Source organism: Puntigrus tetrazona, chromosome 19 (assembly GCF_018831695.1).
Source record: "Puntigrus tetrazona isolate hp1 chromosome 19, ASM1883169v1, whole genome shotgun sequence".
Taxonomy (NCBI): Eukaryota; Metazoa; Chordata; class Actinopteri; order Cypriniformes; family Cyprinidae; genus Puntigrus; species Puntigrus tetrazona.
In genome coordinates, this window is record NC_056717.1 from 16,494,436 (window position 1) to 16,522,354 (window position 27,919).

Sequence of the window (27,919 nt, forward strand, 5' to 3'; positions counted from 1 at the left end):
GTCGAAGTGAGCCGTCGCACCCGAAAACTATTCATTGGTAGCTAACGCAACCTCTTGGCACTGCAGCAAAACAGGAAGCATCTACTTTAAATCTGGGACATAATACACGGTAGCCTATCAGCAGCGTCGGTTGCTCTCGTCTGAAGTGGAATATGAATAGTTTCGTATAGAATGTTGCAGGAAAAGGAAGTCTAAAAATAGGTCACGCCAACAGATGCAGTTTGGTTTCTCATTGGTTGCAACAGTTCAAGCCCGCATGTTATATACTTAACCCCTCTGCTTTAATCCCTTGTTTTGTGATTTGCAGTGTCAGGCCTGTTGCTTTGACAACAGCAGAATGTGGTGAATATTTCATGACGGGGAGAGGGGGGGGGGGAAGGGGAGCCCGCCAAACTTTGACCTGGGGACTAATCTATTCAGACAAAAAAAGAGGCAAACCGGAGCTGAATCCTGAGACAATTAATGTGCGCCGCGGTCAGCTCTCTGCGAGTTCTCTCATTTGGGTGTTATGTTTACAAATCACTCCTGCTGCTTTTCAGCTTTAAGACATTGTTCATTTAGCTTCCCTTTAGACTCCTTCGTTCCTGTAAGTTAGTTTCCTTCGTCTTATATTCACGATTCACTGTATTCGGCCCGTCGGCTGCCAAACGGCGCTAATGAAAGAGAAAAACTACATCTGAATTCGCACCGTGCTGGAAACTCTGTAACGCAGAACACTGTGAATGCTAGGGCTCCAAACAAATCTTCAGATTTCACTTATTTGCCTTTTATAATACTGATGCTAAATATTAGTCGCAATTGTTGCTTATTTTTATTTTTATATTCCAATTCCACCAAAAGCTTTACAAATGGGAACATCAAAACTTCCTGAAGATTTCTGTTAATTGCCTTTAACCCGCTTAGGTGCAGTGTTGGCATAGTAACATATGGTTTTTGCTTCAGTTTATTGCTCTTTGGGGAAAAGAAAAATCTTTAAAAAAAAAAAAACCAACTGTTGTTGGACGTTAAATATTTATAATTAGCATCTTTGTCTGTTATTTTAGTCACAGATTAGCTTGATTTAAGACGGATTTACAGTAAATTGAGAAAAAAATAAACATCGTCGAGTGTTTCTGTAGCTAGGTGGAGTTCATTTCATCGTTGGTCATTTTTTGTCTAGTAATTTTGGCCTCAATAAGTTATTTGTTTCTCAAAGTGACTCAAAGTTCACTCTACATATCAAAGAATTAAGCACTCGTCTAAATTTGTACGAATCCAGAATGTGTTAATACATAAATATAGCAATTGCTAAAAGAAACATGTTAAATTGATACTTAAAGGAACAATTTGCCTGAAAAATGTAACTTTACTGTCATCATTTACTCACCCGTATATTGTTCCAAACCTGTATACATTTCTTTCTTACGTTTAACACAAAAGTACATATTTTGAAGGATTTCGAAGAAATAGTGCATACAAATATTAAATGCATTTCCCCCATGTTCTTTCCTTTTTAATTCCTTTCTAAACTAAAAAGGAAAATGTTCCATTGTTACGACATAATGGATAGCGCAGCAGTTTACGAGAATATGCTTTATTTAATGAGATTTTATTGTGAACTGACAGTAGGGAAGGTCCCCCTGGAGCACCTTAAGGTTAAGGGCCTTGCTCAAGGGCATTGAGCAAGACGATGATCTCAGTAACTCTCCAGGGCCCCTCCTAGTTTGCGACTGAACCTTTGAGCCTTTGTGTTCATAGTCTGGATCCTCACTGGTTAGAGATTCTCGGCTTGTTCAATGACTGACACTCACGAACAGAACTTAGAGATGCTGCAGAAAGTCTTCCATCGTCCATTACTGCACAAATCGCATTTATTTCGCCTCTCATCATCCATCAAAGCATAGGTGCTTTCATCTGGCAGTGTCTCTTTGTACCTGTAATTAGTTTTGGGACAGGAGATCGACTCTATTAAAACAGCATAAAAAGAGAATAAAGAGGTTTGTGTTTTCTTGTCATGGCTGCTCGGGAGCTCTGCCTAATAATGGCTGATAGATTTGTTCTGTCAGGCTATAGAGAAAACGCCAATCTGGCATGTTTATGACATTACCTCAGAGCAGGACCGGGGCTGGAGTCAGTCGCTCGCGGCCGAAACGGCTTTATTGTGTGTCCTGAAGTCGCATTGGATGGCTTTGTGGCTCAGGCTACAAAACAGATGCAACCCAGCAAGCAAAAGTATGTTTGAAGAAAAATATGTTTTGCTAATGTTCCAGTGAAGTTCTTTCTGAATATTCCTGAATTAAAATGTCCATTTTGTTCGACGTCCATTATTGTATTTTAAAAACTTTTATTTGATCGTGAACTTTACAGGAATATTCCATTTTATAATTTTGCAAACATTATGGAACGTTATTTTAAAATGTTCTATGAACGTTCTTGAACAAGTGGTAGCATTAAAAAAAAAAAAGATGTAGAAAAAAATTATTTGATAATCAAATACAAAGAAAATGTAACAATATATATTGTTGTAGAGCAGTGGTTCCCAACCTTTTCTTGTTTGAGGCACCCTTGGAAAGCCTTTCAAAAGTTCCCGGCACCCTTATAAGGAAATAGATATTTAAAATCTCCATAGCTTTTTTATTATTATTTATTTATTTGTTTCATTTCGAGAGTTTGCATGCAACAACACCTTATACCTAGTCCTAGATGATATGAGAATACTGTTTACACTGATTCTGCCTTAATAAAAAAATTTTGTTAAAATTTTGGCGGCACCCTCAAAAGATCTCACGGCACCCCTTAGTGCCGCGGCACACCGGTTGGGAACCACTGTTGTAGAGCCTACTTTTTTTATTTTACAAAATATGTTAAATTACAAAAATATGTTTATGTTTTATGCTGTTTTTCTTTGATACAGTGATACATAAATGTTTAACTAAATTATTAAAAAAAATGACCATGTAGGCTAACTCTGAATGAATGTTCTATTAACATCAATGGAAAAACATGTATTTATTTATTTAATATTTAATTTTTCTGATGTGGTAGATAGTTGCAAAATGCAATGTTGTTCGCCTTATTTTTCTATTTTAATATTAATTTTATGCATGAAAGAAAACATAACAGGTGGACAATATTCAATTGATAAAACATAATGGGTACCAGAAGCTTTTTATCTAAAGACGTTTAGTGTGCATTAATGAACGTGAACAAAACATTGAAAGAAACCTTACTAGCATTAGTCAATGATCTGAAAATGATCCCTGTTAGCTTTCTGATTTGAGTTGTGTTTTAGCTGATGATAGACTATAGCAGAGAGTTTCAAACACAGCATCGCCCGCAGGTGACTGATAGTGGAGAGCAGCTGTCTGACACGCAGTTTTGTTCATCTGCAAGCTGGCGGTTACAAAGAATATGTCCCTCCTAACCACGTTACGCCAACAAAATTACAGTACGTGTGTGATGTCATGCACCTGTATGTGTGTGCAGCTCTAATGATAGTATCAGCTACTTAGTTTTCGTTCAGAAGCTCATTTCTAATGCATTCTAATGCAATACACTACACCGGCCTAATAACCAGCGAATCTGATCTGTCTCAGAGATGGACGTGCGGGGAGGAGGGAGAATCCAGGATGAATGAGAAAGGAAGGGAGGGCTGAGAGAGAGAGAGAGAGAGAGAGAGAGAGAGAGAGAGAGAGAGAGAGAGAGAGAGAGAGAGAGGGCTAGCAGGGGCGCGGGCAGATGGTCGGGCTGGTGTGGAGTCTTGCTTCGGTGGAAATCCCTGAGTGCTTAACCCCTCCTCCACTAGGGAGAGATGTGTCATGACAACAGTCCCCCCACCTCCCTGCGGCAGATCCTCACTCCTATCACCAATCCAGGCCCCCAGAGGAGAAGAAACAGCTCTGTCAGTCTGCAATACCCTGCAATATACTCACATCTGCCTTGTTCATGAAGGTTCAGAGAGATAGATAGATAGATAGATAGATAGATAGATAGATAGATAGATAGATAGATAGATAGATAGATAGATAGATAGATTAGTCATGGGGATTAAAAAAGGGATGTTTAGGATATTGACCTGAATATCGAAATAAACTGTTCTTTTAGAGCCACTCCTGCCCTCTACTGGTTGATAGCAGCCACGACATCATGTAGCGTTAACAGTCACTACATTACATTGGTTCTCAGTCTTTGTAGAATAAGACATTTATGGTAACTACTGTAATGACAAAGTTACTTGTTTTTAAAAATTGTATCTTACATACATAACAAATATACATAATAAATATACACAGTACACTATAATAGACACACATATGTATAAAATGCATAAAAAAACTTTATTTTTGATTATTAAAAACCTTTATGATCTAATTTAGACATAACTACGAAATGCATATTCATGATAGCAATTTCCATGACATTTTGACATTTTATTCATATTTTATTAACCCGGTTTTCCGAGACTGTGCGAGGCCTCATTCCTAACAAAGAAGAAGAAGAAGATATAGTTGTAGAGGAATGAATGGATGAAAAACAATACCTCGCGTCTTTATTTTTGCCTTATATTATGCTGGGAATCTTGGGCAAACAAACGAACTATTTTATATTTATGTCTAAGATTGTAGAGAGTAAAAATCAAGTCCAATCCAATAGCAAGTAGATGTCCAGTAGGCTTCTCTATAAATCAGAAGGACCCATGTAAACTCTGTATTTAAATGTGCGCTTCACTGTTACACCAAAGGAGGGCAGTGTTTCCCGGTTTATAGTGACACGATCAAACACCTGTTGCCATGCGCTACAGAACACAGGGAATAATAGATTGATTTGAGCATTCTTTTGTTACAGGGATGAAGATATTATTAAAAAACAGATCAAACATTTTTTTTTCCTTCAAAGCGACCAGTGACACAACCTCCTCTTTTTTTTACTTTTTAGCTGGACTTCGTGGAAAATGCGCCGGGATCGTGTTCAAAGAATCCTACGCGACAGATCCCCGGGCGTATAAAGAAAAGTCCATTTGTGAACCCTCCAGATCTCAAGAGCGTGTTTGAAGTCAGGAAATATTATGTGATTTCAGTGAAAGCGAATAGCCACGTGGTCGTACCAGAGGAGTCGTCATTCGAATCGATTTCGCCTGTTCTGGTGTTTTTTGTTAAGGTTATGGATCATTTCCTTTATGATTAGACATGCTGTAGCACTCTTCTTGTGGAAAGCTTCAGTCTGTCTTTTCCAAATAATGAACTGTTTCTTTCGTGTCCACTGAGACGTCATCAAGAGACACCTACAAGCTCTATTTTTATGAGGACTGAGGTGAGAATTCCCGCCTGGAGTCATTATTGTTTTTTTTCTTTCAGTGCAGCGTAGACATCCTCAGCTGACTGTTTATTTCCCGAGAACCTTCTGTTGCTTCTAAAAAGAGAGTTTTAAAAGTTAAAGGTTCATCAAAATAATGAAAACTCGGTCATTCGCTACTGGTTGGTTTAAGGGTTGAGGTGTAATGGATGGGTCATAGTGTTAAATGTAAGTACAAAAATCAATTACAGATGTACTATTCAAAAACGTGTATGTACACGACAAGTGCATTGTACAAAAAAATATTAATTTCAGTGTAAGTGCTTAGTGGTTCGGGCCTTCTAATATTAAGTGAGATCAGAGCTTGTTATTATTAGCGTTAGCTATAGTAAATAATATCAGTGGTGTTCCTGACCAGCTCAGGTTTAATAAGGTTTATGTGTACTCTCTGAAACTAGAGGCATTTTCAGTGAACTTTCAAGAGACCTGTTTTAAGGGCATTTTAAAAGAAAGTGTCTATCGGTCTCATTTATAATTGACCAGGTCGAGCGCACAGCGCGAAGGTCACGGCAATTCCTCTGCTCACATTTACTTCAGGAAAAATACAGACAATCTCCAAAATCAACAATTTGATTTCTCTTCTCTTATTAGTTTAGCGTTTTAAGGTTAACGCCAGGAAACTGGCAGTTTTGACATGTACTTTTACTTCAAAGAAAAAGCCCAGTCATTTATTACTATTGGTTAGGCATAAAATGAAAACTTTGTTATTGTTTTTGTCGCGTGCCATGTGTTCAGTGTGACCTACTTTAGTTAATTGTCTCAGCGTTTTCACCTGTGTCTCGTTTATTAAGTAATTCCGTTGAATATTTAAGTCCTGTGATTTCAGTTGTTTGTCCGATCTGGTCTTTATGTGCGTGTGGTTATTATCCTGTCTGCCATGATATTGTTTATTTCATCTCTTGAGTAGATTAAAGCTTATGGCACACCCGTGCTATAGGCCTAAAATAGTCTATTTTTGTTAAACAGTATAGCTATGTTTATAGCTCCTGTGTGTGTTACTCCTCATTTTTAATGGAAATGTATCAAGATTAATATTTTGCATAGACAATCTAGTTTAATATTTTAGCATTATCTGGCGTGTGGGCTAAAAATAATCGGACAATACCTAACTTCTAACTGTCCAATCAAGATAAATGATTAAAATCAAAAAGCACAAACACACTTAGTAAGATAAGGTGAAACTGATTTTTGAGGACCTCAAGGGATGAACAGACGCGCAATCAGACACGGACTACATACATTTCCGATTCTTTATTTAACGTTACTTTATAAATAAAGGGAGGGTTAAAGATATTACATCAGAACACCTGGCCACTTCAGAATATCCTGTGCATTTTATAAATGTAGCACCATTTTGGAGACAAATCCAGCGCTGACAGGGAGAATACTTGACCTAATGTTTATTCAGCAGTATTTCAGAAACAGTACATACAGAAATAGTCTATAAGACACGAAACAATGAACACTATTAAGACACGTGAGAAACGTCACAGAGAAAAAAAAATCAGCTGAATAAACTCCACCGTGCTCTTTCAGAATTCCTCGTTTATCTTTTCCCGCAATATCCCTCGTACACTTTCAGGTTTCTTTCCTTTTTTTTCCCGCCAGTTTCATACCCTTTATGCTCCCACTGACTGTTTGTCCTAGATTTCTGCATGTCTGTTATTTAAATATTAATCCTACCCCTGGTAATTACATGAGACCTTTCTAAAATAACATCAAAATTGCAGACATAATGACGCAGACAACATTTACAGGCTGTTTTAACACACGTACTGCAGTGCAACATCTGAGGGCATACAATCCAAGCGTCAGATATGCTTAGAATCTATTCCCTAGTTCACAAAATCGTGTTTTTAGTCTTTTAATTAATCATTTTTAAGGCATGTTTCTAATTAAAGAGCTAAATAATTACTCAAATAAATCACATTTAATGTTAGCTAAAGGTTAACTGGTCATCATTTTTTTTTTAAGTTGCTCAAAACACAATAAAGAATCCTATATACATAATTCTCGGTACAAAGGAAATAACTAATATATAACGCAACACGAGGACCACGATTAACATAAACATCCACAAATACACTGCACATCGCTGAGGCTGAACATTGATCTCAACTATGGAGAGGCTTCTTCGCTGTAGCACAATGACTAATTTCAGGCAAGCAACCCGTTGTGTAAAATACATCTGAGGTAAATTCAGAATTATACAGTAATGGGTCTCGATGCCAGTTATATCTTACTTTTATGTTTAATGGTTCGTACAGAGAAATATTCTGCCTAGTTCAGTCAGTTAAGACTAAAAATGAAACCTTTTGGGTAATCTGCATTTCTGAGGGACGGTGATCCACTTTAAAACTGAATTTTGGAGGGAGACTTCCAATAAAGCAACTAGACGTTTGACTATCGCGTCTCCTGACCATTGACAACTATTGCAGCAGTTTTGCACACATACAGTCAACACATGCTTATGAAACCCTGCAGGCATGTAACAACAGATACTTGGATTGTATCTCTATCTAGGAAGCGAAGATGGCCAATGTTAGTCTGTTAAACTCGCTGCGACTTGTGAATCTATAGGGCAGAGATCCTCCCTCTCAAGTTTTTGCTTTTCGTCCGTTTCACTCTCTTCCATCTTGGTGTTTTTCCGGTCGGAGAAGGGCTCAGAAGATGGTGCTCCAGCGTTTGGGTGGAGAGCGAGATCGGCTTTCTCCCTGAGATCGGAGAGAGAAAACCAGTATGGTCATCGTCGTGTGAGTTGCGTAACGCGAAACCTTTCGAACAACGGTGCTTGATTATGCAAGGTCAAAATCAATGTTAGTTCCGAAACATATTACAAAAGAATAACCGCCGAAGCTTGCACAGAAATAGCAAAGAGCATCAGCAGAATGGATGAAGGACCTTAATGTTCAATGTCAAAACTCAAGGATTTAATAACAAAAATGGCAATGTTCAGTAATCCATATTGCAGGAGCGATATTACTAGCTATGCTACATTTCGAAAAGAGTGATCTGAGCACTCAGCATTCTAGCTCTACAGCACAATGGACGTGGAAAGCCAGGCTGATTTGATTGTGTTCTCTGTGTCCTCTGTTCAGGAGAGATTGTCATGTGAAAAGTGCAGAAGGGAGAAAACGAAATTAGGCAAAAGGGCAGATGAGGTAGATGATTTGAGCTGAACGCGAACGTCAGGGTCATACTGCTTCAATGTCACACTTAAAATGTTAAAAACAGTAACTGTTTAGAAATGATTTGGACCAGATACTTGCAAAAATGTACCGTACAAAATATACTACCGTTCAATAGCCTGGGGTCAGAAAGTTTTTCTTTCAACATTAAGAGTAATTCAACTGTCGTCACAGGCAAAAAGAAATTTTTAAACAATACCATTTAAAAAATTATTATTTTAATAGTATTATTTTTTTATTAAATAATGTTTTTTTTTTTTTTTTTACTAATGAATGGTAGTTTATTTAAACAAATGCAACACTTACATTTTATTCCAAACCTGTATGAACAATCTTTATCAGTGACCTATTTTGTTTTCAAATAATGGAAATGAAAAGTGTCAAGCAAATTGTTTTTTGGGTTTTTTGGTCCTTAAATGATCTTTTTTGTCTCGGTCCCCATCTGCTTCCATTGTATGAGAAAAAAAGCGCCTCCGATATTAACATCTGTACTTTCCATGGATGAAAGAAAGTCAGATGGGTCCGGAAAGACATAAGGATGAGTAAATCACGGCAGAATTTTCACTTCGGCGTGAATGATTCTTTTTAGAAGCAGGTGATATTTCCTTAATCTTCTGAATATCAAATTCTATTTGCAATCAATGAGAATGAACATGAAGGGAGGTGAATACTTTATGCTCTGCACCTGGCAAAAGTTCAAAATGCTAATGTTATAGTGAGACTCTCAATGACTGACTAACCAAAAGCATAGAAAGACTCAACTTTGACTGTAAATTTGAAACAGATGAGACAGGCCTTCTTTATAACCTAAATAAATATTGATTTTGAAAAGCTTAACTGAATAAAAGACCTTCAATGAGTGCTGAAAGACTGCACAACCCTGGATAGGTGTCATTACTTTAGTGAGAGATGGATATTATTGGACTTGCGTGCAGAAGGTGACTCTGGGTCAGAAACAGAATCAGTCAATAGTTTTATCAAGGACATTCTCATTCACTTTTTCACATGCTTCTTCAAGCACAGAAAATGAGTTCTGGATGGTTTCAAAGCAATAATCTATGCAACATCCCCTTATCGAAGATTTTTAATAGCCTTAATTACATCTCGATGCTGAAATTGCTTTCTTTGTAACCATTTGCATAAAGGCGCATCAATCAACTGTAATTGCTCTTAGATGAGAATAACCTTTTTTAAAAAGCTCAAAAAAAAAGGAGCCTTAACATTTTTTAATATGTATGATAGTCTTTTCAGAGAATCATTTTCTACTGTTTTAGGCTCACCAGGTTGAAGATTCTGGAGAGTGTATTCTGTTCCCTTCTGCGTCTGTGAGGTGATCTAATGCTCTCCGTGCCACGCGCTGACGGGGAAGCCTAAAACATATAGTTTATGAACACAGAGAGGATAGCAGTCCACTGCTGTTTAATGATATACTATTTTCGTTGCGATATTATATCAAACTGTGAGTTAAAAGAGTTAAAAACCGGTGTTTATAACACATAGATTCTGAGCTATATGTTTTGATTGGTGATGCATCAGTGCATTTTTGCACCGACATCTACAAATAAAGAGCGCAAAAGGAGGTTGCAGCACAGAGAATGTTACATGTTTGTCACATATCAAGTATTATAGGACAGGGTCATTTAAAGAGGGCAAGAGTGCAGCATGGGAGGATAATCATGTCATAATAATCATAGCATAGCAAATGATCCGCACGATGGGTGTCAGTTCATAATGTCCAAATACATCCAATGCTGCATGCCTGCTTTTTGCATGCCTTTATGTGTTGGAGCCTGTGGAGTTAAACAACATGTGACAAAAACACAGGGGGCACTGGTGAGTCAGTGAATCAAGACCTGGGAAGGGAGTAGATGGGTTGGAGTATGGGTTTGTGGGGGGAGTGAACAGTTCGAAGACCCCTAGAGAGAAAGCTGCTTTACCGGCTGCGACTCAGAAAAAGCCTTGCTGTCTCAAAGTCATCAAGGAGCAGAGAGTCGCTCTGGTTCAGAAGAAAACCCATCAGAAAAGAAAGGGCGCAACAATCAAGGCAAAAATATACAGCAGAAAGACAGAAAGGAACTGAAAAACAAGCAAAAACACTAATATTCTGATCATTTCAGTGCTTAAGATCACTCTTTTATGTACTTTAGCACAGCTAAAAGCTGTGGAAATTCATAATCACACGGAAAATTAGGGTAAAAATATAATGGATTTTTTTGAGTAATGCCTATATCATGCATTTTGGCATTACAAAATGTGTTCTGCATCGAAATGCATATATAATGCATACATAATCTTGAAAAGAGTGTGAGTTAACAAGTACAATAATTACACTGAAAGTATTAAATGTGGCCAAATTAAAACCACAATGCAATAAAAATTTAGGCATGGGCCTAAATTTCATGGCCTAAAAATGTGATCAATCTGGAGATTTGTGCAAAATGAACCCATTCAACCTATAAATCATCCAATCCCGCAGGTTAACGAGAAGGTCGCATAAAGCGCAGCGAAAAGTTCAGCAGCTGTAATTAGAGCGATGCATTGGTTAATTCACAGAAAAGAGAACAAATGATTAAAAAACATGACAGATCTATTAGAAACGAGACATAGGACAGGAAGGCATCCTGCAATCAGCCAATCAGATCGTTTATGAGAGTGTCTGTGAATGCAAACGTGAGTCACATCAAAGATGAATGACGTACCAGGCCCAAAAGTTCTCTCCACTGCACATGAAACAAAAAAGAATGTAGAATGATTAACCTTTGTCTCAGATGAAATTACAATTTCATTGCTGGATACAAGAGTGCGTAGAAAATGGTTACGGGTCACATCTATTCTATCTGCTAGGAACCAGCTGTATTATTCATTTAAGAGTGTGGCGGTATAAGAGGTAATGATGGCCTAATAGAGTGTTACAAATTTCATATTCTTGCTCTGTCACCATTTATATCCTTTCTGCAGAATTCTCCCTGAAAATTGACGTGAAATAACTATAAATACATATAACAAGAGTGTTTTAAACAATGGGATTAGATGCATGACAGTAGACAAATGTGAGACTTACCCTCGATTTGGGACGAGGAGAGGACACCTTCAAGGAAACAAATGAGAGACTTTTAGCCAAGAAACATTTGAAGAATTCAAAAAGCAGAGCCAAAGCTATTAATTTAGAGGCTCGAGTATTATAACGAGCCATTTCATTATCGAGCATAATACAAACAAGATAAGCAATCTTTGAACAAAGACTTTCATTTTAAAGATGTTTACAGGGGTCGATCATTAGGCTTCCTTGCAGTTCAGATGAATAATGTAGGCAGCGACTGTATCTTTTTAATGAACAAGCCCACTGAGGAACAACTGTGCAATTAGCGTTTCCCAGAAAACCATTTTTAATTTAGGACATGAGTAATGGGGAAATGTTAACACTGGTATCTAGTTTAGACAGAACCGATGTTGTGTTCAGGGGGGAAAAAATCAAGAAAATGAGTAATGAAATAAGTCTACATGCTTGTTTTGCCGCCATGCCATCTGAAAGTGGAATTTGTCTCATTTACCAAACCACATGCTACATTACAAAATAAAAAAAAGTGAAGAAGGTGCTGTTAAAGGAGGACGACCGACCTCCCTGTTGCGTAAATGTTAACACTCATACACATTTTCATCTGAAACAGTGACTTTAAAAGAGTGACTCATTCTTTACTAAATAGCTGAGAATTTAACACTAGTGATGTAAGTGTGTGTAATGTTGTCTGTCTCGCAGAAAAACAAGTCTGGACTTATTGTAGCAAGGAAAACATGGGCTGCATGTTGAACATGACGACAAACTTGGCCTGCAGACTTAGACGGCAAATGGCCAGACACAATGTGGCATGTGTAGGACCAAAGCTTGCCTTATCTTTCGATTACCATGATGAAGTTGGTTTTAAAAAAAAGCAAGCTTATGCTCTTCTAATATATTTGACTCGATACATCGTTGTATCAGTGGTCATGTTTTCCTGCTCGGTGCTTTGAGAGCGTTAACAAACCCTTTGGATCAGTGGGAGCTAAAGATGAGGACAAAGGGAAGTGTGAAAATGTCATTCTCGTGTCTTAGGTCGAATTGATTTCTTTTCTGGGGTTGCAGTTGTTGGCTTTCACGTCACTCTTTGAAGTTTGAGACTTGTAAAAATCCATGGCAGCACACGTGGAAACTTACAAAGCTCCTGAAGAAATGCACCACAGGGTTGACATCTCCACGACGACGGGTGGAGGAGTGCTGGGGTCTCTGTGGAGAGGAGGATAGATGACCACGAAATGAGCCCTTCAAATAAATGAAAGAGAAACGACATCAAGTTGCAACATACATTAGCACGACAACTTCTTGGAATTGAAATCCAATCATTAAAGATTCACAATTTAGGCGAACTACAATGCAAATCTCTCTGATTTTTGTGGCACGATTTAGCCACAAGTGAACAGGAGTGGTAAAAATGGAAATAAAAATATTATGCTTATCTAAATTTACCTTAGCCCTCGAATAGATATGCTTAGAAGGAGGTGTGATTGTCAATAGATCTACTCAGAGGCAGTGATTGAACCACACTTTAGCAGCGGAACAGCAAACCCCTATAATGATATCACTTGCACGGCAAACAGCTGTGCCCAAAGCTTCTCAATGCTGTGAGAATTCATTGGTTTTAAAATTTATGCCATTTCCCCGTGATTGATTGCTACTGAAGAAGCCCCCCCCAAAAAAGGCTTGTAAATATAATCAGTTGCTAAAGCAGCCTGAACAGGCTTTAAACATTGATCTTTGAAGGAACGTTATTTTGAAGCAGATTCAGCTATTTGTTCCATATCGATAGGATTTAAGCCCAAATTCTTTGTTCAATTGCTGTATGAAATAAATCCTGGCCTTATCTGGTAACAAGCCTGGAATATATTTCCCTGAAATACATATGAAGTGTTTTAAATGTAGCTTTAAAATGGTCCATTATTGCACAGTATTTATAAATAAAGACTTTTTATGGCAAATAAACAGAAACTCAAATACTAGGGTTTAAACTGTGAGCAGTACGCATGTACGATTCCATGGCGAACTGCGTGCACATAAGACAGTCATGTGTATCAACCAATATGTAAAACTGGCAGTCCATTTGCAGTGCAGAGTTAGCTTGAATTTGAGTATCTGTGTGTCTGTGAATCACATCCTTTTGAAAGCAACCCAAAATCAAACTCAAAAAGAGTCCTAAACTATATTGAAATTCAGCTATACTGTAATTTTGAGCAAGAAGTTGTCATTGACCATGCCAATGTTTGTGAAACACGTTTTAGTGAAAATAAAAAAAGTGACTCACCTTTCCCTTTCTCTTTTTGTCTCCTCCGAAGAACCTGCCAATCTGATCCAGGAGACCAGGGGACCTCTTCTTCCTGCCCAGCCCGAAGGGGCTTTGTCCAGAGGTGCTTGCAGTGGCCATTCTAGGTGTTGCTCTGTTTGGTGGTCTACAGTCTGGACGGCCCACGAATGTCTATCTCCACTCAATCCAAAGTCCGCTCTGGGGACACTCTGCAAACCTTCTCGATAGTCTTCGGCGCTTCTAAGGAAGAAGGGCTGGCCTTTGAAGGTGTCGTCCCCTCCGTTGCATGGCATCACGGGAGATGAGGTGGGTCTGTAATAGCGTCAGTGATTCTGGGCCGGTGCCAGGCATTCTTTCGAGCCCTTGTGTGCCCGCGGAGGGTGTCACTACCCTGCTCTCTGATAAAAGGAGCTGCTATTGTTCTAGTCCACATCTGCCTCGACACGGGCCGAGCACAACAAGGCCTGTCTATGAGAAAGAAGCAGAGCGCTGTGAAGAACGGCTTCAGCACAATCAAACCATTGTCGTGATGACTCATGTTCCTTATACGGAAAAGTTTACATTGAGAAATCGCATATGGTATATTGCAACGTGTGCGGTTTGGAATGGTTCGCTTCAGACATATGTTGCCATGTGCTTCATCATACCGTGTGAATGAAACATCTCCAGAAGTTTAAACAATACAGGCACACCCTGATGATGTCATGCGCCAGTTGAGGGGGCACGCCTTCTATTATTTCATTGATAAATTTGATTTCAAAATGCTCTTAGCTAGTTCTTGGACTGATTTCTTGGAGCAAGTCTTTCAATTTGTATCCTGGATAAACGGAGCAACCTTGCTCTGTTCGCTTCCCATCTTGAAATATCTGCAAATTAATTCATTTTCAATGACTTTGCAATTCATTAACCAACCGCTGTGTGAGATACTCAGCGTGGTGCCCACCGTGCTTTTCAGAGAAACATTATGAACACACGGACAAATCCGTCTCTGCCGTTGGCTTTTGCATGCTGTTTTTTCCTGCTTTTTTTTTCAAACAATCGACAGTTGTTTGGGCCGTGAGTTTGGCCAAAGAACAAAGGCCACTGTGTTTCGTAGTAAAAAAATATGCTGTTTTTATTATTTACTCAGTCGTTTTACAAAATGCATTCTGGTTTTGTTGTAGTGCTATCTGTCGCCAAAAAATCTAAAATTCTGATCATATAAAGGATCGCTGTGATCATCCAGATGTGAGGCTGCAATTTCCTTTGTCCTCAAGATGTTTTCCACAAGATCATTAGTAGAGGAAATTCATTCAGGCTAGAGATCCAGCAATACTACTGAGCAAATAGGCATAATAATGAGGCATATATGAAATAGCTCAGGAAATATAAAAAAAACACAGCGCAGACATAAAATGATGCACGGAATTTGTAAACGCATCAACTCAATTTCATATACAATCAAAACTAGACCTGCGGTAATTTTGAAATGATGCCATATGATTGCAGCTGGAAAGCTGAATCTAAATCAGGCTAAAAGATGTAAATGCATTCCATGTAAAAGAATGCTGAAACGTGTTAAAATGTCCATATTCTTTGTGATTCTTCTATCTAAAATACACTTTAATAACACTTTAAGTAGGAATGGAGCATGTAACAGGTATTGAATAATATCCTGCATATTTTCTACTTAAACTATTGGTATATTCTGAGTTATGATTCATCTGTATAAATGCACTATGTGCACCAGTGACATAATTCGTTTTTATCTCACAAAGTGCAGACAATGCAGAGCAAGTAATATGTGAACATGGACAATTTTTAGTATCATTTTAGTATAATTATTTTTAGTGTAATGACCCTGGATTGACATTACTGTCCAAAAATATCGACTTATTACTTACAACCCCTAAATCTAATCTACCTATTTCCTGAAAATGATCTCTCAAATCTGATTGGTTGATTGAAACGTTGTTCCAGGATCAACAAGAATGTTTATCCAGGGACACCTTGTACTTGTACACCTTGTAATCAATCTCAAAGGGACCCTCAGGTGGGTTCTTACAACAATCTGTGCTTCTCAGTCATAAGCATAAGCATGAGTGGAATTAAACACAAACAGATTTCCACACGTTGCACTTGTTAATTACTTTATATTCAGTGTGCAATTCTACTGTGAGCTGTTGACAACACATTGAGTATTTGCAGAAGTTCACAGCATCTTCTCAAAACATGCCCTTCACAAGTGTTTGCCTATGAGCATATTCAACTAGGCTGGCCTGGCCTCTCATTCTCAATTTATAGCACACCCTGAGTCTCTATAAATGGAGCTAGAATCTTGTGTTTGTTCACTCTGGCCAGTTCACAGAAGCTCATCTGTTGGCTGAAGGGCTGGCTATCTACAAACCTCCCACTGCTCTTTAAGAGATCAGTGCAGGAATGCAGAGAGTGGGCAGGTTGCACTGCAAGTGGCCTTGTGCTGAAGACCAGAGGCTTTGTTGCCCAGAAAGGGGTGAAAGACACACAAGGGCAAACAATACAATTCTTGATGTGATCTTGTGGGACACAAACATGGGAGAGAGCCCAAAACAACGAGAAGTATGCGGATCACGACCAAGGCGCCCACAGAGCAGCTTTGGCCCCATCACCACTTCCATTTGTGAAGGAGAAATCACTGTGAAATGGTCTGTAGACTAAGTCTGCATGTAGCTTAAATGGATATTTACCCTGAAAAAGTCACTCAGGGTACACAAAATGACATGATTGATCTTCAAAGGTAAATCTAAATGCCAAGTAATAAAACTCTGATTACAGAGCTGTGTGTATCAGTTGCTTAGAAAGGATATATCGGTTGTTGTATGACTGTGTGTGTTTGTGTTAGTTTTTACCTTTACATTTGAATCCCAATCCCCACTGCATAATGTGCATCGACACCCTATTTAACCGTAAATATAGTTCATGAACAAAAATGGGAACTCCATTAAATTTTGAAACCTCTCTGTACTCTTTGTCGCAAAGTGACCGTTTCTGTGAGTTTTTGCCCATGCATGGCAGTGCCAAGTGAGGGCATGATATTGTTGTGACATAAAACAAATGGCAGCATTATGCTTATGTCCAGCGTTGAGAGAGGATGCCAAGAGTTGATGGAATCATTGGCGGCCCATCACTGAGGCATTAGCATTGCCTTGTTTACCCACCAGAAGGAACAATTAGGACAGGCCTCCGGCACACTGAGATCAGATATACCAAGGACAAAGTGCATAGAGAAGTGCTGGTTTGTTGTTGTCGGTGAATTACTGAATTTCTGTTACGACTATTCAAAGCCTATCCGAGGAAAGTTTATTGAATTCGTTTATTGTACTGAATTAGCATAGTACAAAACATTAATCACCAAAATATTAACATTTCAGAAGAACTTTTGTTTCGGAAGCTCGATTGAAATTCAAAGCAAGTAATTAATCAAATGTATTTCCAAAAAAAAGCTCGTTCACAATGGCTATTCTTCATGACTCCAGTGACCCGAGCACTGAGATGCAGGAGGGAGGTGGCCGCGGTTACCAGCGGACATGTGTGACATCAACGCTTTCCGGTGACCACATTGATGAATGATCGGGAATCCTTTGGTAGAAATCAACGACACATGACTGGCAGGCAGTCTGACATATGGCACGACATAAGAGTTTGTCTATGGGATGTGTACAGGACATAGAGGGTTGTGTTACAGAATCAAAGCTTTACTGGAGGAGCCCTGTCTCTGAGTGCTGCCACAGACCGAGCACACAATGGAGTCTTTGTAGTGTAATTCATGCTAGTTTGTTCTTCACAGTTGTTATTCTGTGACTCAGAAAACCTTGTTTTTTTATTTTATCTATATGTAGAGCCCTTCTCTTATTTATCCTTTAATTGGTTTTGGTTAGACAAAGCAGAAGGTTCAATACACGCATATTTACCACAGCTAAAAAAAGGCATAACATTTTTACAGTGCAGAATTTCATTTAGCATATAGTATAGTTAAAATCATTATAAGCTTGTTGTTGTGAAACGGGCTAAAGTAGGGCAACAAGCTAGTTTTGAATACTTTGGATCAATTTTAACCAAAAAAAGTTACATACTACAGATTTAATCAAACAGTACCTGATTGCTTTATTTATTTATTTTTACATTTTTTGACCCACTCAGACTACACAATTTGTTTTGGTGTTGGTTACGACAGTCACTGTGTCAAATTATGAGATTTGTTGTGTCGCGAACAAGAAACATTTAAGAGTCTTGTCTTTAGAAAACCCCCCAAAAAGTGGACACCAATCTGGATGAGAACGGTACAGACTGTCAAAGAGAACTGAGGTAAAATAGGAATGGTAGGCCTACATTTTTTTTGGAAAATGGACTTCCATAATTTGCAAGCCGTAGGGTTAGCATGGTAATAAAGAAGCATTTACTGTGTGAGGCCCTGATCTGCACTTTCAATTTCAATTTTATTACATTTATCACCAATAGGGAAAAATCCTTTTTTAAAACGTCTCCATCCCACTTTTTGTTTTTCGTTAATTATATTGATGTCATCATTCATTAGCCAATTCCTATGAATGTTCATGCTAGCATATAAACAAGACACTGGCCAGTTTCCATGTAGGTGCAACATGTCAAAGATTGTCGCATCAAAACATTAAATATAACTAATTGATTTGACCAATTATAGTTAATTAAAGGAAATTTCCATAAAGAAACATTTGCCAGATATCAGTGCTTGTTTGGAGCTCTTTGTCGCAGCCATAAAAGAAAAATTAAAATGGAAAAATACTGAACAAATATTGTGTGTGGACTATATCCAAGGCTCTTTCAAATGACATTTACAGCATATATTTTGTGGATGTTTTCATCCAAGTGCGCTGAAGCACACATTTATGTATATGTATTCTCTGAGTACAGCACTTGACCTTGATGTTGTTAGCAACATGCAACGGAGTAATTTATCAGAAAGAGCCGACAGACATAACCGCACCAGTAATACTTAAATGTAATAAAGAAAAAGGATAATACAAGTGCTAAGAGTTCTGAGAATCTATATTGCATTTCTATGAAATTCTTCAAAAATTAAAGAACACCTGAATGAATGAAATTAAGTGGTCCTATCATCTTCATTAGTGTCATTTCTGACCTTGAACTGCCTTTGCTAAATGCAGTCTGCATCAATGTCCTACATATGTCTGTACAATATGTGCTGAACTGTATTGAAGAGAGAGAAAGAGCGAGACAAATTCATAAGTGGAAGGTTTGCAACGAGTAAATGACGATAATTGTAAAATTTTAGGGTGAACTGTCCCTTTAAAAGAAAATGAGCTGCCTTTCCTGAATAAGATTTAAAAATCAAAGTGCACAGAGCCGATCTTCTAATCTAACAAATGCATGCACAACAAATGTGTGTAAGGAGAGCATATTTTATTATATTCGGGTGTGTGTCAACCATCACAATCTTATTTGCATTTTGATTTCGAATAAGTAGGTGAATACAAACTCGATTCAGTTTATAAACTAGAAACACAAATTTGAAATCAATTTCATACTTTCTGTACGTTTAAATGTTAACCAATCAGGGCCGTTGCAAAATATTTTTAAAAATGTTTTGGTTCAAATATTTTCTGCGCTTCACAGAGTGAGCAGGGGCTTCGATTGAAATTCATCGGCTGCAGTGAGCCAGCCAGAGCTGTGTACACACAAACCGTTTGTTTTCCACATGAACAGTTACTATTTTTAGGGTGCAAAGGTCTCTTCAGGCTCACACAATAATACATGTTGGGTTGAGTCATCATCACCGCTGTCCATTAAGACCTAACCAAACAAGCCAACGCTAAATTCATTAAACGAAGAATTTAGCCAATTATGAAATGTGCAAGCACTCATTATCTCTGAAGTGTTAAGCACTTGAGTGAATGTGTGAATTAGGTTTCTAAAAAGAACTGACAGATACGTAATAGACTTTTTTTTTTTCTAGTTTCTCTTCGTTTCTTCCTTCCTCTTTTGGTAGGTGTTGACCAGAACGAGAGCTTCTGCTCTTCTTGACTGGAGTCTTGAGAGAATAATGATGCTCTCTTACCCCCTCCACAGTTCAAATGAAGCACCACAATCACTCATCCCTCACTCATCCCTCGGGCCCTTTTCTGAGCCGATGTCGGACCTCTCCTGTGTAAAAAACCTCCAGCAGATCATATGGCATTCTTCACAAAAGAGTCTACACCAGGGTACTTACCTCAGAGGACGCATGAGAGGGCAATGACTTTGGGAAGACATTTGAAATTGAGGCTTACCTCTCATTTCAGATCTGTTCACGATTTCATTTCTGAGAATATTGCCTCGGGTTACGAGGAAGGGTAAAAAATGGTGGTGAATTAAGAGCATCGTTCGGTGCAGGCAAATAAGTTGTCAGGAATGTTGCAGCATTGCAGAAAACACGATATTTCACTTTTATTTTAAAGCAAATAGAAAAAAAAAACATATAATCAATCTTTGAATTAATGTATGAGGAGGGGAAAAAACTAACAAAAAATTAAATGCATAGCATACAATAGTAATTTTATTCCGCAGACTTCTTTAAAAAACTCTGCTAGAGACTAAAAGGAAATAAATATTATTTGCAGTTCAGTATTTTCAACAATAAAATCCTCTTAAACAACATGTTTTATTCAGCAGGCTTATGTCTGGTTTAGGAGTATTTCCGCTTAATGCCAAATAAGACAATTAAAGCATATGACATGAATTTGGTCTATGAGCTCCACCATAAGATGTCATCGCTGACTGTTACACATCACCCCGGACTGCATTTCCCATCATCCATGGCACTGACTGCACACAGCTGTAACCAATTACTCACCTAAAAGCAATCAAACACAGTATTTAAGAAACGCTGACTTCCTGATCTAGTCGCCGAGCATTGCCTAGCGCTTATTGCTGTTCTAGTGGTAGTTACAATACGGAGCCTTTCCATGTTTCCTGAGTTAGTTTGCCTCTACCTTACTGTTTCTGGACCTTTTCCAAGTTCCTTGGATTTACGCTTTGCTTGCCGTTTCGGACCCTGCACATCATTTGTACTATTGCTTGTGTCTCTGGGTTAGGCTACCTCTTTCACCTAGCTCCCTGGATTCTGTTCACTGTCTGCAAAAAAATCTGCACACCTCTAGTCTTGTTGGTTCCGTTACAGCATAAAACATAAATAAATATTCAGTATTTTCAGCGATGATATATTGAGGTGAGGTTTAATTGAGCTTCATAAAAAATGTATTTTATAGTGCTAGACCTGTCTAGTTTGGGAGTATTTATACAAAAAAAAATCAATAATGTTTAGTTAATAATTAGTTTTTCATGAATAAATTTACGCAGCAGACTTATGTCTCATTTAGGGGTTTTTCTGCATAGCATGTAAAAAAGAAATAACTTTTTTGCAGTTTTAAATGAGTACTTTTACGCAGCAGACTTGTTTCTGGCTTTTGGAGCGTTTGTTAACAGTGTCAAACTATGAAAGGCGGTAAAATAAATAAGATTTTGCAGTTCAACAATTGCATATTCAGATGAGTTGAATATATAATTTCATGCAGCAGATGTTTGCACTTTCTCTATGAGAGACACTGCAATTCAGGATTATGATCAGGTGCTTTGTCTATCAAAATTATGTATTTCATGGACCCATCTGTTACAATAATCAAGAGGAGATTTGGCTATTACAGAAACCAAAGGAGAGATAATGACTAATAACTTTACGCTTCAGGGCACATTGCGCCAGACTTGTCAAAAATACGACGACAGTAAATTTATAATTATCTTCACTTGCTTTGTCTCTCCCAAATGAAAAGCCACCAGAAGTATCTTGAGAGCAACTGGATGCATCAGTTGAAGGCCTGTGAGTCTGTGGCCTCTGTCCATGGTGCTGAAACAAGCAGTATATGCATACGCTGACCATTACTCTTTTGAAAGCCCTGATGACACCTTCTAAGTAACAATTTTCCCCACTTTTAATAACCATATGATTAAAATGGATTCTTAGATGAGTAATGATCTTTGTGAGGAGCTTAACCACATTGTGTTTGATTCATCTGACCCAGAAAAACATGATCAGCTCCAACACGGTCTCTCACAGTGAGAGAAAAAATGTTTTGGTCTTAGAGAAGAGGCAACCGGTCACCATGGAAACATCAGTACCTCAGGATCTCACAGGGGCAGCACACAAAAGGCTGAAGGACTCCAAAACAATCTAAACCGGTAAAGAGCGGCCTAATAATCATTCAGTGTGTATAGGAAAATTCATGAGCGGCTGGAGTAAGATATATCACATTTATTTATTTTATTTTTCCATATGATACAAAACATCGAACATTTCGGTGGATGTCATGTCGGTGAGATGTTCAGGCCTCCTGAGAAGAACCCTAAAAACAATCACAGCACTTCAGAGTCAGATTTTTTCCATGGTTCAAATTCCTAAAAGCTCATTTAAATTTCTCTGGAGAAACTCTGCACTGATTTGTATTTGTTGTATTATCTCATAAAATAAATATGCTCAGGTGCTCAGGTGTTCTCACATTGTCTGCTGGTGCACTGCGAGCTTTTATTTCAGGTCATGTGGGGCCACATCACCATTCTTGTTTATCATAACAATGATTTTTCATTAAAAAGACGATACGTGAAAGCTCTCAAGTTACTTTTTTTTAAAATAATTTCATTATGGATTCAGTTGTCATAGTTCCCTGGGCCACGTCATTACTCAACGAGAAAGCTGGAGATATGGTTATCTCTTCAACAATCTCACATGACTAACCATCTCTGGTTCCCTGAGGACAGCGCAGTTGCGTTTCCTCTTCGGATGTCGGTAGTTGGGCAGTGCAGGTCAAATAAAACCGTTCGTTATGAGAGGGGAGGCAATTTGTATGTGTAATTAGCTTCTTAAATAATAAATGTTGTACAGTGCCTAGGTAATTGATCACGAGTCTCCAAAGAGCTTGAAATGAAAGGGCATAACCCATAGAAGAGCCATAACGATGGGATAAAACTGTTTCATTTTTGAGAGATCTTCAAATGTAGAATCTCGTAATACCAGTGGTTCTCAACGGGAGCGTGCGGGCCACTTGGGGACATAAAATGACAAAAAATTAATTTCCACTAATCCTGACAAATCCTGAAATCAAATACTTCCCTACTGTACAGCAGCCTATGCAAAAAGCCTATGTGGGGAACTCGTAGAACCTCGCAAAAAAACAATACTCGGATAACCTACTATCTCAGGTGAGGTTCTGAAATGCACATGGACACTTTACTGTCCCGCAAGGCCACGGGAGAGGATTCGTGAAGGGCAGTATTGCTTTAACTGCAGATTTAAAATCCTGGTACTAATAAATTATGTATGTATTTGTTTTCTCGGTATGTATCGGCAGTTCCTGAAATAAATCTGTCAAACTTAGGCTAATGGAGGTTTTGCCATTATGTTACTTTCAAAGGTTTCTACCATTTGTTTAATCACAAATGTCCTGCAAATTTCATTTACAGTAAAAGCATAGCTAAATTTGCCGTTATGCTGCCTTACACAACCCCCTCTCTTCGCGAACGCTTTAGGGGTTTGCTTTTTGAACGCATTATGCTACTTTAAACAGCCTTTGATGATTAATCTCAAGGACAGCTTGCAGTGCAACTTTTAAGTTCACTTTTCCCTGTCCCTGTATACATATGGGAGTTGAAAGGGGTCTAACAGCAGAGAAAAGAGAGGGAAAGTATTGGATCGTAAGAACCCGTCAATGCAAGAGCGCTTTTCCCGTGTAAGTGTAAAAGGGGGGGCTGAGAAATTGGTGTCTCGGTGACGTCCACACAGGCAATATTTTATTGCGGCAGCTCTTCTCCACCTAGCGCGAGCAGAGAAGAGCTCCTGCAGGTGAAAACATGAATCTGTGAGCGCCATCGGCGTGAGCAAGCAACTGGATTACCACAAAACTTTATTTCTGAGAACTGTTATGAAACGCGAAAAACGCACAGGCTGTATTGTGATGCGCGTGAGTGAGCGCTTTCTGCCGAAACTTCGCCGTTGCCGGACGCCAGTGAACTTCAAAGGATCTTCCAAGCCACCCTTCTCTTCTAGGGAATCAATAAAGCAGGAAAACTAAGTGCAGAAGAACTTTCTACGGCGAAGCGTCAAAATAAGCTCGCGTTGAAGATGAACATCAGCAGCGAGCTGAACAGACCCGAGGGCAACGTGGACTTAGAGGCGCCCGAAAAAACCTTATTCGGCATCGGCACCGACAACTTCGTCACGCTTCTCATCTTCGGACTCATTTTCACGCTAGGCGTCCTGGGAAACTCTCTGGTCATCACTGTTCTGGCTCAACGCAAACCTGGACAGCAACGAAGCACCACCAACATCTTCATCCTCAACCTCAGCGTGGCGGATCTGTCATATCTGCTCTTCTGCATCCCTTTTCAGTCCACGGTTTACATGCTGCCCACATGGATCCTGGGCGCCTTCATCTGCAAGTTCATCCACTACTTTTTCACCGTGTCCATGTTGGTGAGCATCTTCACCTTATCGGCCATGTCGGTGGACAGGTACATCGCCATAGTTCACTGCAGAAAGTCCTCCTCCATTCGAGTCGCGAGGCACGCATTGATCGGGGTGCTGGTCATATGGGTGCTCTCTTTCGCCATGGCCACTCCGGTCGCCTACTACCAGGGCATCGTGGAAAGTGAAGACAACAGCACGTTTTGCTGGGAAGTGTGGCCAGACAACAGCAAGAGGAAAATCTACGTGGTGTGCACTTTTATCTTCGGATACGTGCTGCCGCTGATTCTGATATCTTTCTGTTACGCCAAGGTCAGTGTCTCGCCTTTAATTGTTGCTTGATTGGGAGACACGATCTTTATGAACGCGAAACGGAAAATGGGGTTGTTTTACAATCCAACGACCAATAAGGACGTCCAAAATTAACACGATCTGATCTTACTTTCAAACACATGTCCCAAGTTTTTTTTTTTTTTTTTTAAATATAACCCTTACACATTCATATCGGTGTAATAGCTTATGTTATCCTTAAAATGCAAAATGTGAGAAAAGCAAATGTAGGGAAACATAAAGAATTCATGATAAGAAAGTCCCCTCTCCCCCCTTTTTCCCATTTGTTATCTACGTTTTTCCATCTGACACGAAGAGAACGTGACTTTTTTTCAGTTTTGTCTTGTCACAAGAAAACAAAATGGCATCTAGCTGTTGGATGCACCACAACGAAATTGATTTGGCTACCAAAATATCTTTATACAATATTAACAAACAGATTCACTTCAAAAAGTGTGTCGCATTCTACATCACAGAGCATTTCTCATATTTTCACTCCAATCTCCAATGTACCAATGTGTCTTTAGGTCCTGAATCATTTGCACAAAAAGTTAAGAAATGTCTCCAAGAAGTCTGAGGCATCAAAAAAGAAGGTAAGAAATATCAGGTGGGCTTTCATTCAAACATTTTTGTAAACAGTTATTACTTTTTAGGTTTATTACACTTGTTTATAGGGTAATATATAATAATTCGTATTATATATGTGTTATATGATATTATTATTTGCCCTGTCTACACATATATATGTCAGTTGTTGATCGTGTTGTTAAAGACCAGCAAAAATGTCTCTCTCCATATTTCTTGTCAGACTGCTCAGACAGTCCTGGTGGTCGTGGTGGTCTTCTGCCTGTCCTGGCTGCCTCATCACGTGGTGCACCTGTGGGTCGAGTTTGGCTCTTTCCCCCTGAACCAGGCGTCCTTCGTGCTCCGCGTTGCTGCTCATTGCCTGGCCTACAGCAACTCGTCTGTTAATCCCGTTATCTACGCGTTCCTCTCAGAGAACTTCAGGCAGGCGTATAAGCAGGTGTTCCGCTGTCAGGTGGCTTCTGAGTGCCCTACAAATGAGGCCAGAGAGATGAAGAGCAAGACAGAAGCAGCACCGTCCACCAACTGCACCACTGTGTAGTTCCTGCAGCTGTTGTGTTCGTCATGATTTACCGTGTCTTTTAAACGCTCGCAAACGAGCCAAGGTTGAGTGTTTAAGCCTTGGAGAAGACAAGAAGCTAGTTTAGGCATTGATTTAAAAATTTTAACACGGTTAAATATTTCAACTGGTTACATGCTTGGATGGCTGCCTTTTGACATGTTAAAAAAAAGCATTTGCTGTGTATTTCCTTGGAACGCGATCGAGACCTTGCTGTGAAGCCGTAGTGATGCATGGCCTGTAAATATGTGCAATCAAAAAAAAAAAAAAAAAAAAGAGAGAGAGAGAGAGAGATGGTAAGAGGTAAAGATGGGATACGTCTTTTTTCCTTCAGGGACACTGATTTCAATATAATCGCTGTTATCTTGAGTCATACTAAGATTTCAGAGTCCAAATGATTAAATGTTCTTGCATTATGACAAATTATTTTCATATATACGACCCATGTTAACAATGTGGCTTATTATGTAACATCATCATAAAATGTAATCATCTTTCAAAGTATGCAAATGCTTGTATAATATTATATCTATTTCCATTGTTTTTGTGTGTGCATATATATATATATATATATATATATATATATATATATATATATATATGCACACAAAAAACAATGTATATATAATTATTTTTTTTTACAAAAACAAACAACTCTGTTTTAACAATTCTCATAAATCATGTTATTTCATTTTCAATGTGCATTCCAATCTCAAACTGTATTTGGGTTTTTTTGACGCACACACACACACACACACACACACACACAAAATAACAAATAAAAAAAAGTTAACATAAACTCACATATTTCATACACAGTATCATGTGTTAAAACATCATGTATCATTCAGTAATTAATCATGTGTATCACGATCAAAACAACGTATATACATATATCAAAACAATGTATATACATATTCAAGAAAGACCCTTTCGAAATAACTCTCTTTGAATCAGACAGCGTGAGACAGGAAACCAGTGATGTCACAGTCTTTACGTCAAATCCCCAGCCACCTGCATAAAATGTCGCTTTTAGCAAAGCAGCCACTTGAAGTGTATTAAATTGACTTTATTATTGGGGTAAAATTCATAAGTGTCCTTAACTTTGATGGAAATGCAGAGGCTCAATTTAAATTTAGCGCACGCTGAAGTAAAAAAAAATATCCAATCATAAATCACCGCACTCTCGCAGGGTCACGAAAAGAGGCTATGTTTATCTTATCGCTGCAGCGGGAGACCTGACGAGATTACCTTTGTGGCAAATGTACCCGAATTACTGATAATGGAGTATAAGAAGGTCACGTGAGGCGGCGGCGTCACGATCTCCCGGCTCTCGAGACAGGGTTCTAAATGTGCCGTTTTGACAGATTTGCGGTGAAATTGATATATCCACAACTGTATTTTGTTATGTTGTTTTGTTTTGTGTGATGTATGAGTAAAGTTCTTTCATGTGCTGCAAAAAAAAAGAGTTTCTGTCTTAAAGTATCCTGCTTTCTGTCGTCATGGAGACAGTGCGGTACCTGAGTGAGTCCTGCAGTCTCAGTGAGCAACAGGAGTTGTAATTCTACATCATTGGTGTGTGTGTGTGTGTGTGTGTGTGTGTGCGCGCGCGTGTGTGCGTGCGTGCGTGCGTGATAGGTCACCATGATCTACCAAAACTTGCTTCTGGAAGCTTCCATCCAATAGGTCTTGATTTTTGCTCCGTTGCAAGAAGAGAAAACACGACTCAATGGAAAAATGGGATCATAAGGATATAAATTTGTGATATTAACAGTTACATTATATGTCCTTTCATTTATGTTCATCTACAACTTCTGTTACCCAAATACAGTAATAACTTCTGTACAATACTAATATTTTAGTTTTAATATTATAAAAAACTGTATTAAAAAATTAATTTAAAGTGTTACTGGACAACCCTTTTTTATTGTGTTCGAAGCTAAGTAAATTGTTTCTACGTTGTTGTTTTTTTTCTGAGATACAGAATTTGCATATACATACATAAACAGAAAAAAGCAGATTTGAAAATTTAAGGTTGTGTTATTACATGCTTTCATATAAAACCATTATGTAAAAAAAGAACTCA

General features: G+C 38.5%; 2 protein-coding genes across 5 annotated transcripts; one reads left to right on the top strand and one right to left on the bottom strand.

Annotated features, from left to right (window-relative positions):
• Positions 1 to 6,567: 6,567 nt before the first annotated feature.
• mbpa (myelin basic protein a) lies at positions 6,568 to 14,160 on the bottom strand. 4 transcript variants are annotated; one of them, XM_043218119.1, is made up of 6 exons: positions 13,853 to 14,160; positions 12,712 to 12,780; positions 11,581 to 11,607; positions 11,219 to 11,239; positions 9,800 to 9,889; positions 6,568 to 8,045 (listed from the first exon to the last, which is right to left on the bottom strand). In XM_043218119.1, the coding sequence occupies exons 1-6, from the start codon at positions 14,143 to 14,145 to the stop codon at positions 7,874 to 7,876; spliced, it is 672 nt and encodes a 223-aa protein (XP_043074054.1). In that variant the 5' UTR covers positions 14,146 to 14,160; the 3' UTR covers positions 6,568 to 7,873. The 4 variants fall into 4 exon arrangements, with proteins under 4 accessions (XP_043074054.1, XP_043074057.1, XP_043074056.1 ...); XM_043218122.1 differs by having other exon boundaries at positions 12,712 to 12,816; positions 13,853 to 14,111; XM_043218121.1 differs by lacking the exon at positions 9,800 to 9,889.
• A 9,544-nt stretch (positions 14,161 to 23,704) lies between these two features.
• galr1a (galanin receptor 1a) lies at positions 23,705 to 26,371 on the top strand. Its single transcript, XM_043218159.1, has 3 exons — positions 23,705 to 24,671; positions 25,217 to 25,282; positions 25,498 to 26,371. The coding sequence occupies exons 1-3, from the start codon at positions 24,018 to 24,020 to the stop codon at positions 25,813 to 25,815; spliced, it is 1,038 nt and encodes a 345-aa protein (XP_043074094.1). The 5' UTR covers positions 23,705 to 24,017; the 3' UTR covers positions 25,816 to 26,371.
• Positions 26,372 to 27,919: the final 1,548 nt, after the last annotated feature.

What these genes read in the sequence shown, in the direction of transcription:
- mbpa (XM_043218119.1), bottom strand. Translation starts at nt 14,145, where the DNA reads ATGCCATGCAACGGAGGGGACGACACCTTCAAAGGCCAGCCCTTCTTC. An exon ending in CTCCTCGTCCCAAATCGAGG is followed by an intron (nt 11,240 to 11,580) that starts GTAAGTCTCACA and finishes TTTCATGTGCAG; the next exon opens with TGGAGAGAACTTTTGGGCCT. An exon ending in GGAGAGAACTTTTGGGCCTG is followed by an intron (nt 9,890 to 11,218) that starts GTACGTCATTCA and finishes TATATGTTTTAG; the next exon opens with GCTTCCCCGTCAGCGCGTGG.
- galr1a (XM_043218159.1), top strand. Translation starts at nt 24,018, where the DNA reads ATGAACATCAGCAGCGAGCTGAACAGACCCGAGGGCAACGTGGACTTA. An exon ending in TATCTTTCTGTTACGCCAAG is followed by an intron (nt 24,672 to 25,216) that starts GTCAGTGTCTCG and finishes ATGTGTCTTTAG; the next exon opens with GTCCTGAATCATTTGCACAA. An exon ending in CTGAGGCATCAAAAAAGAAG is followed by an intron (nt 25,283 to 25,497) that starts GTAAGAAATATC and finishes ATTTCTTGTCAG; the next exon opens with ACTGCTCAGACAGTCCTGGT.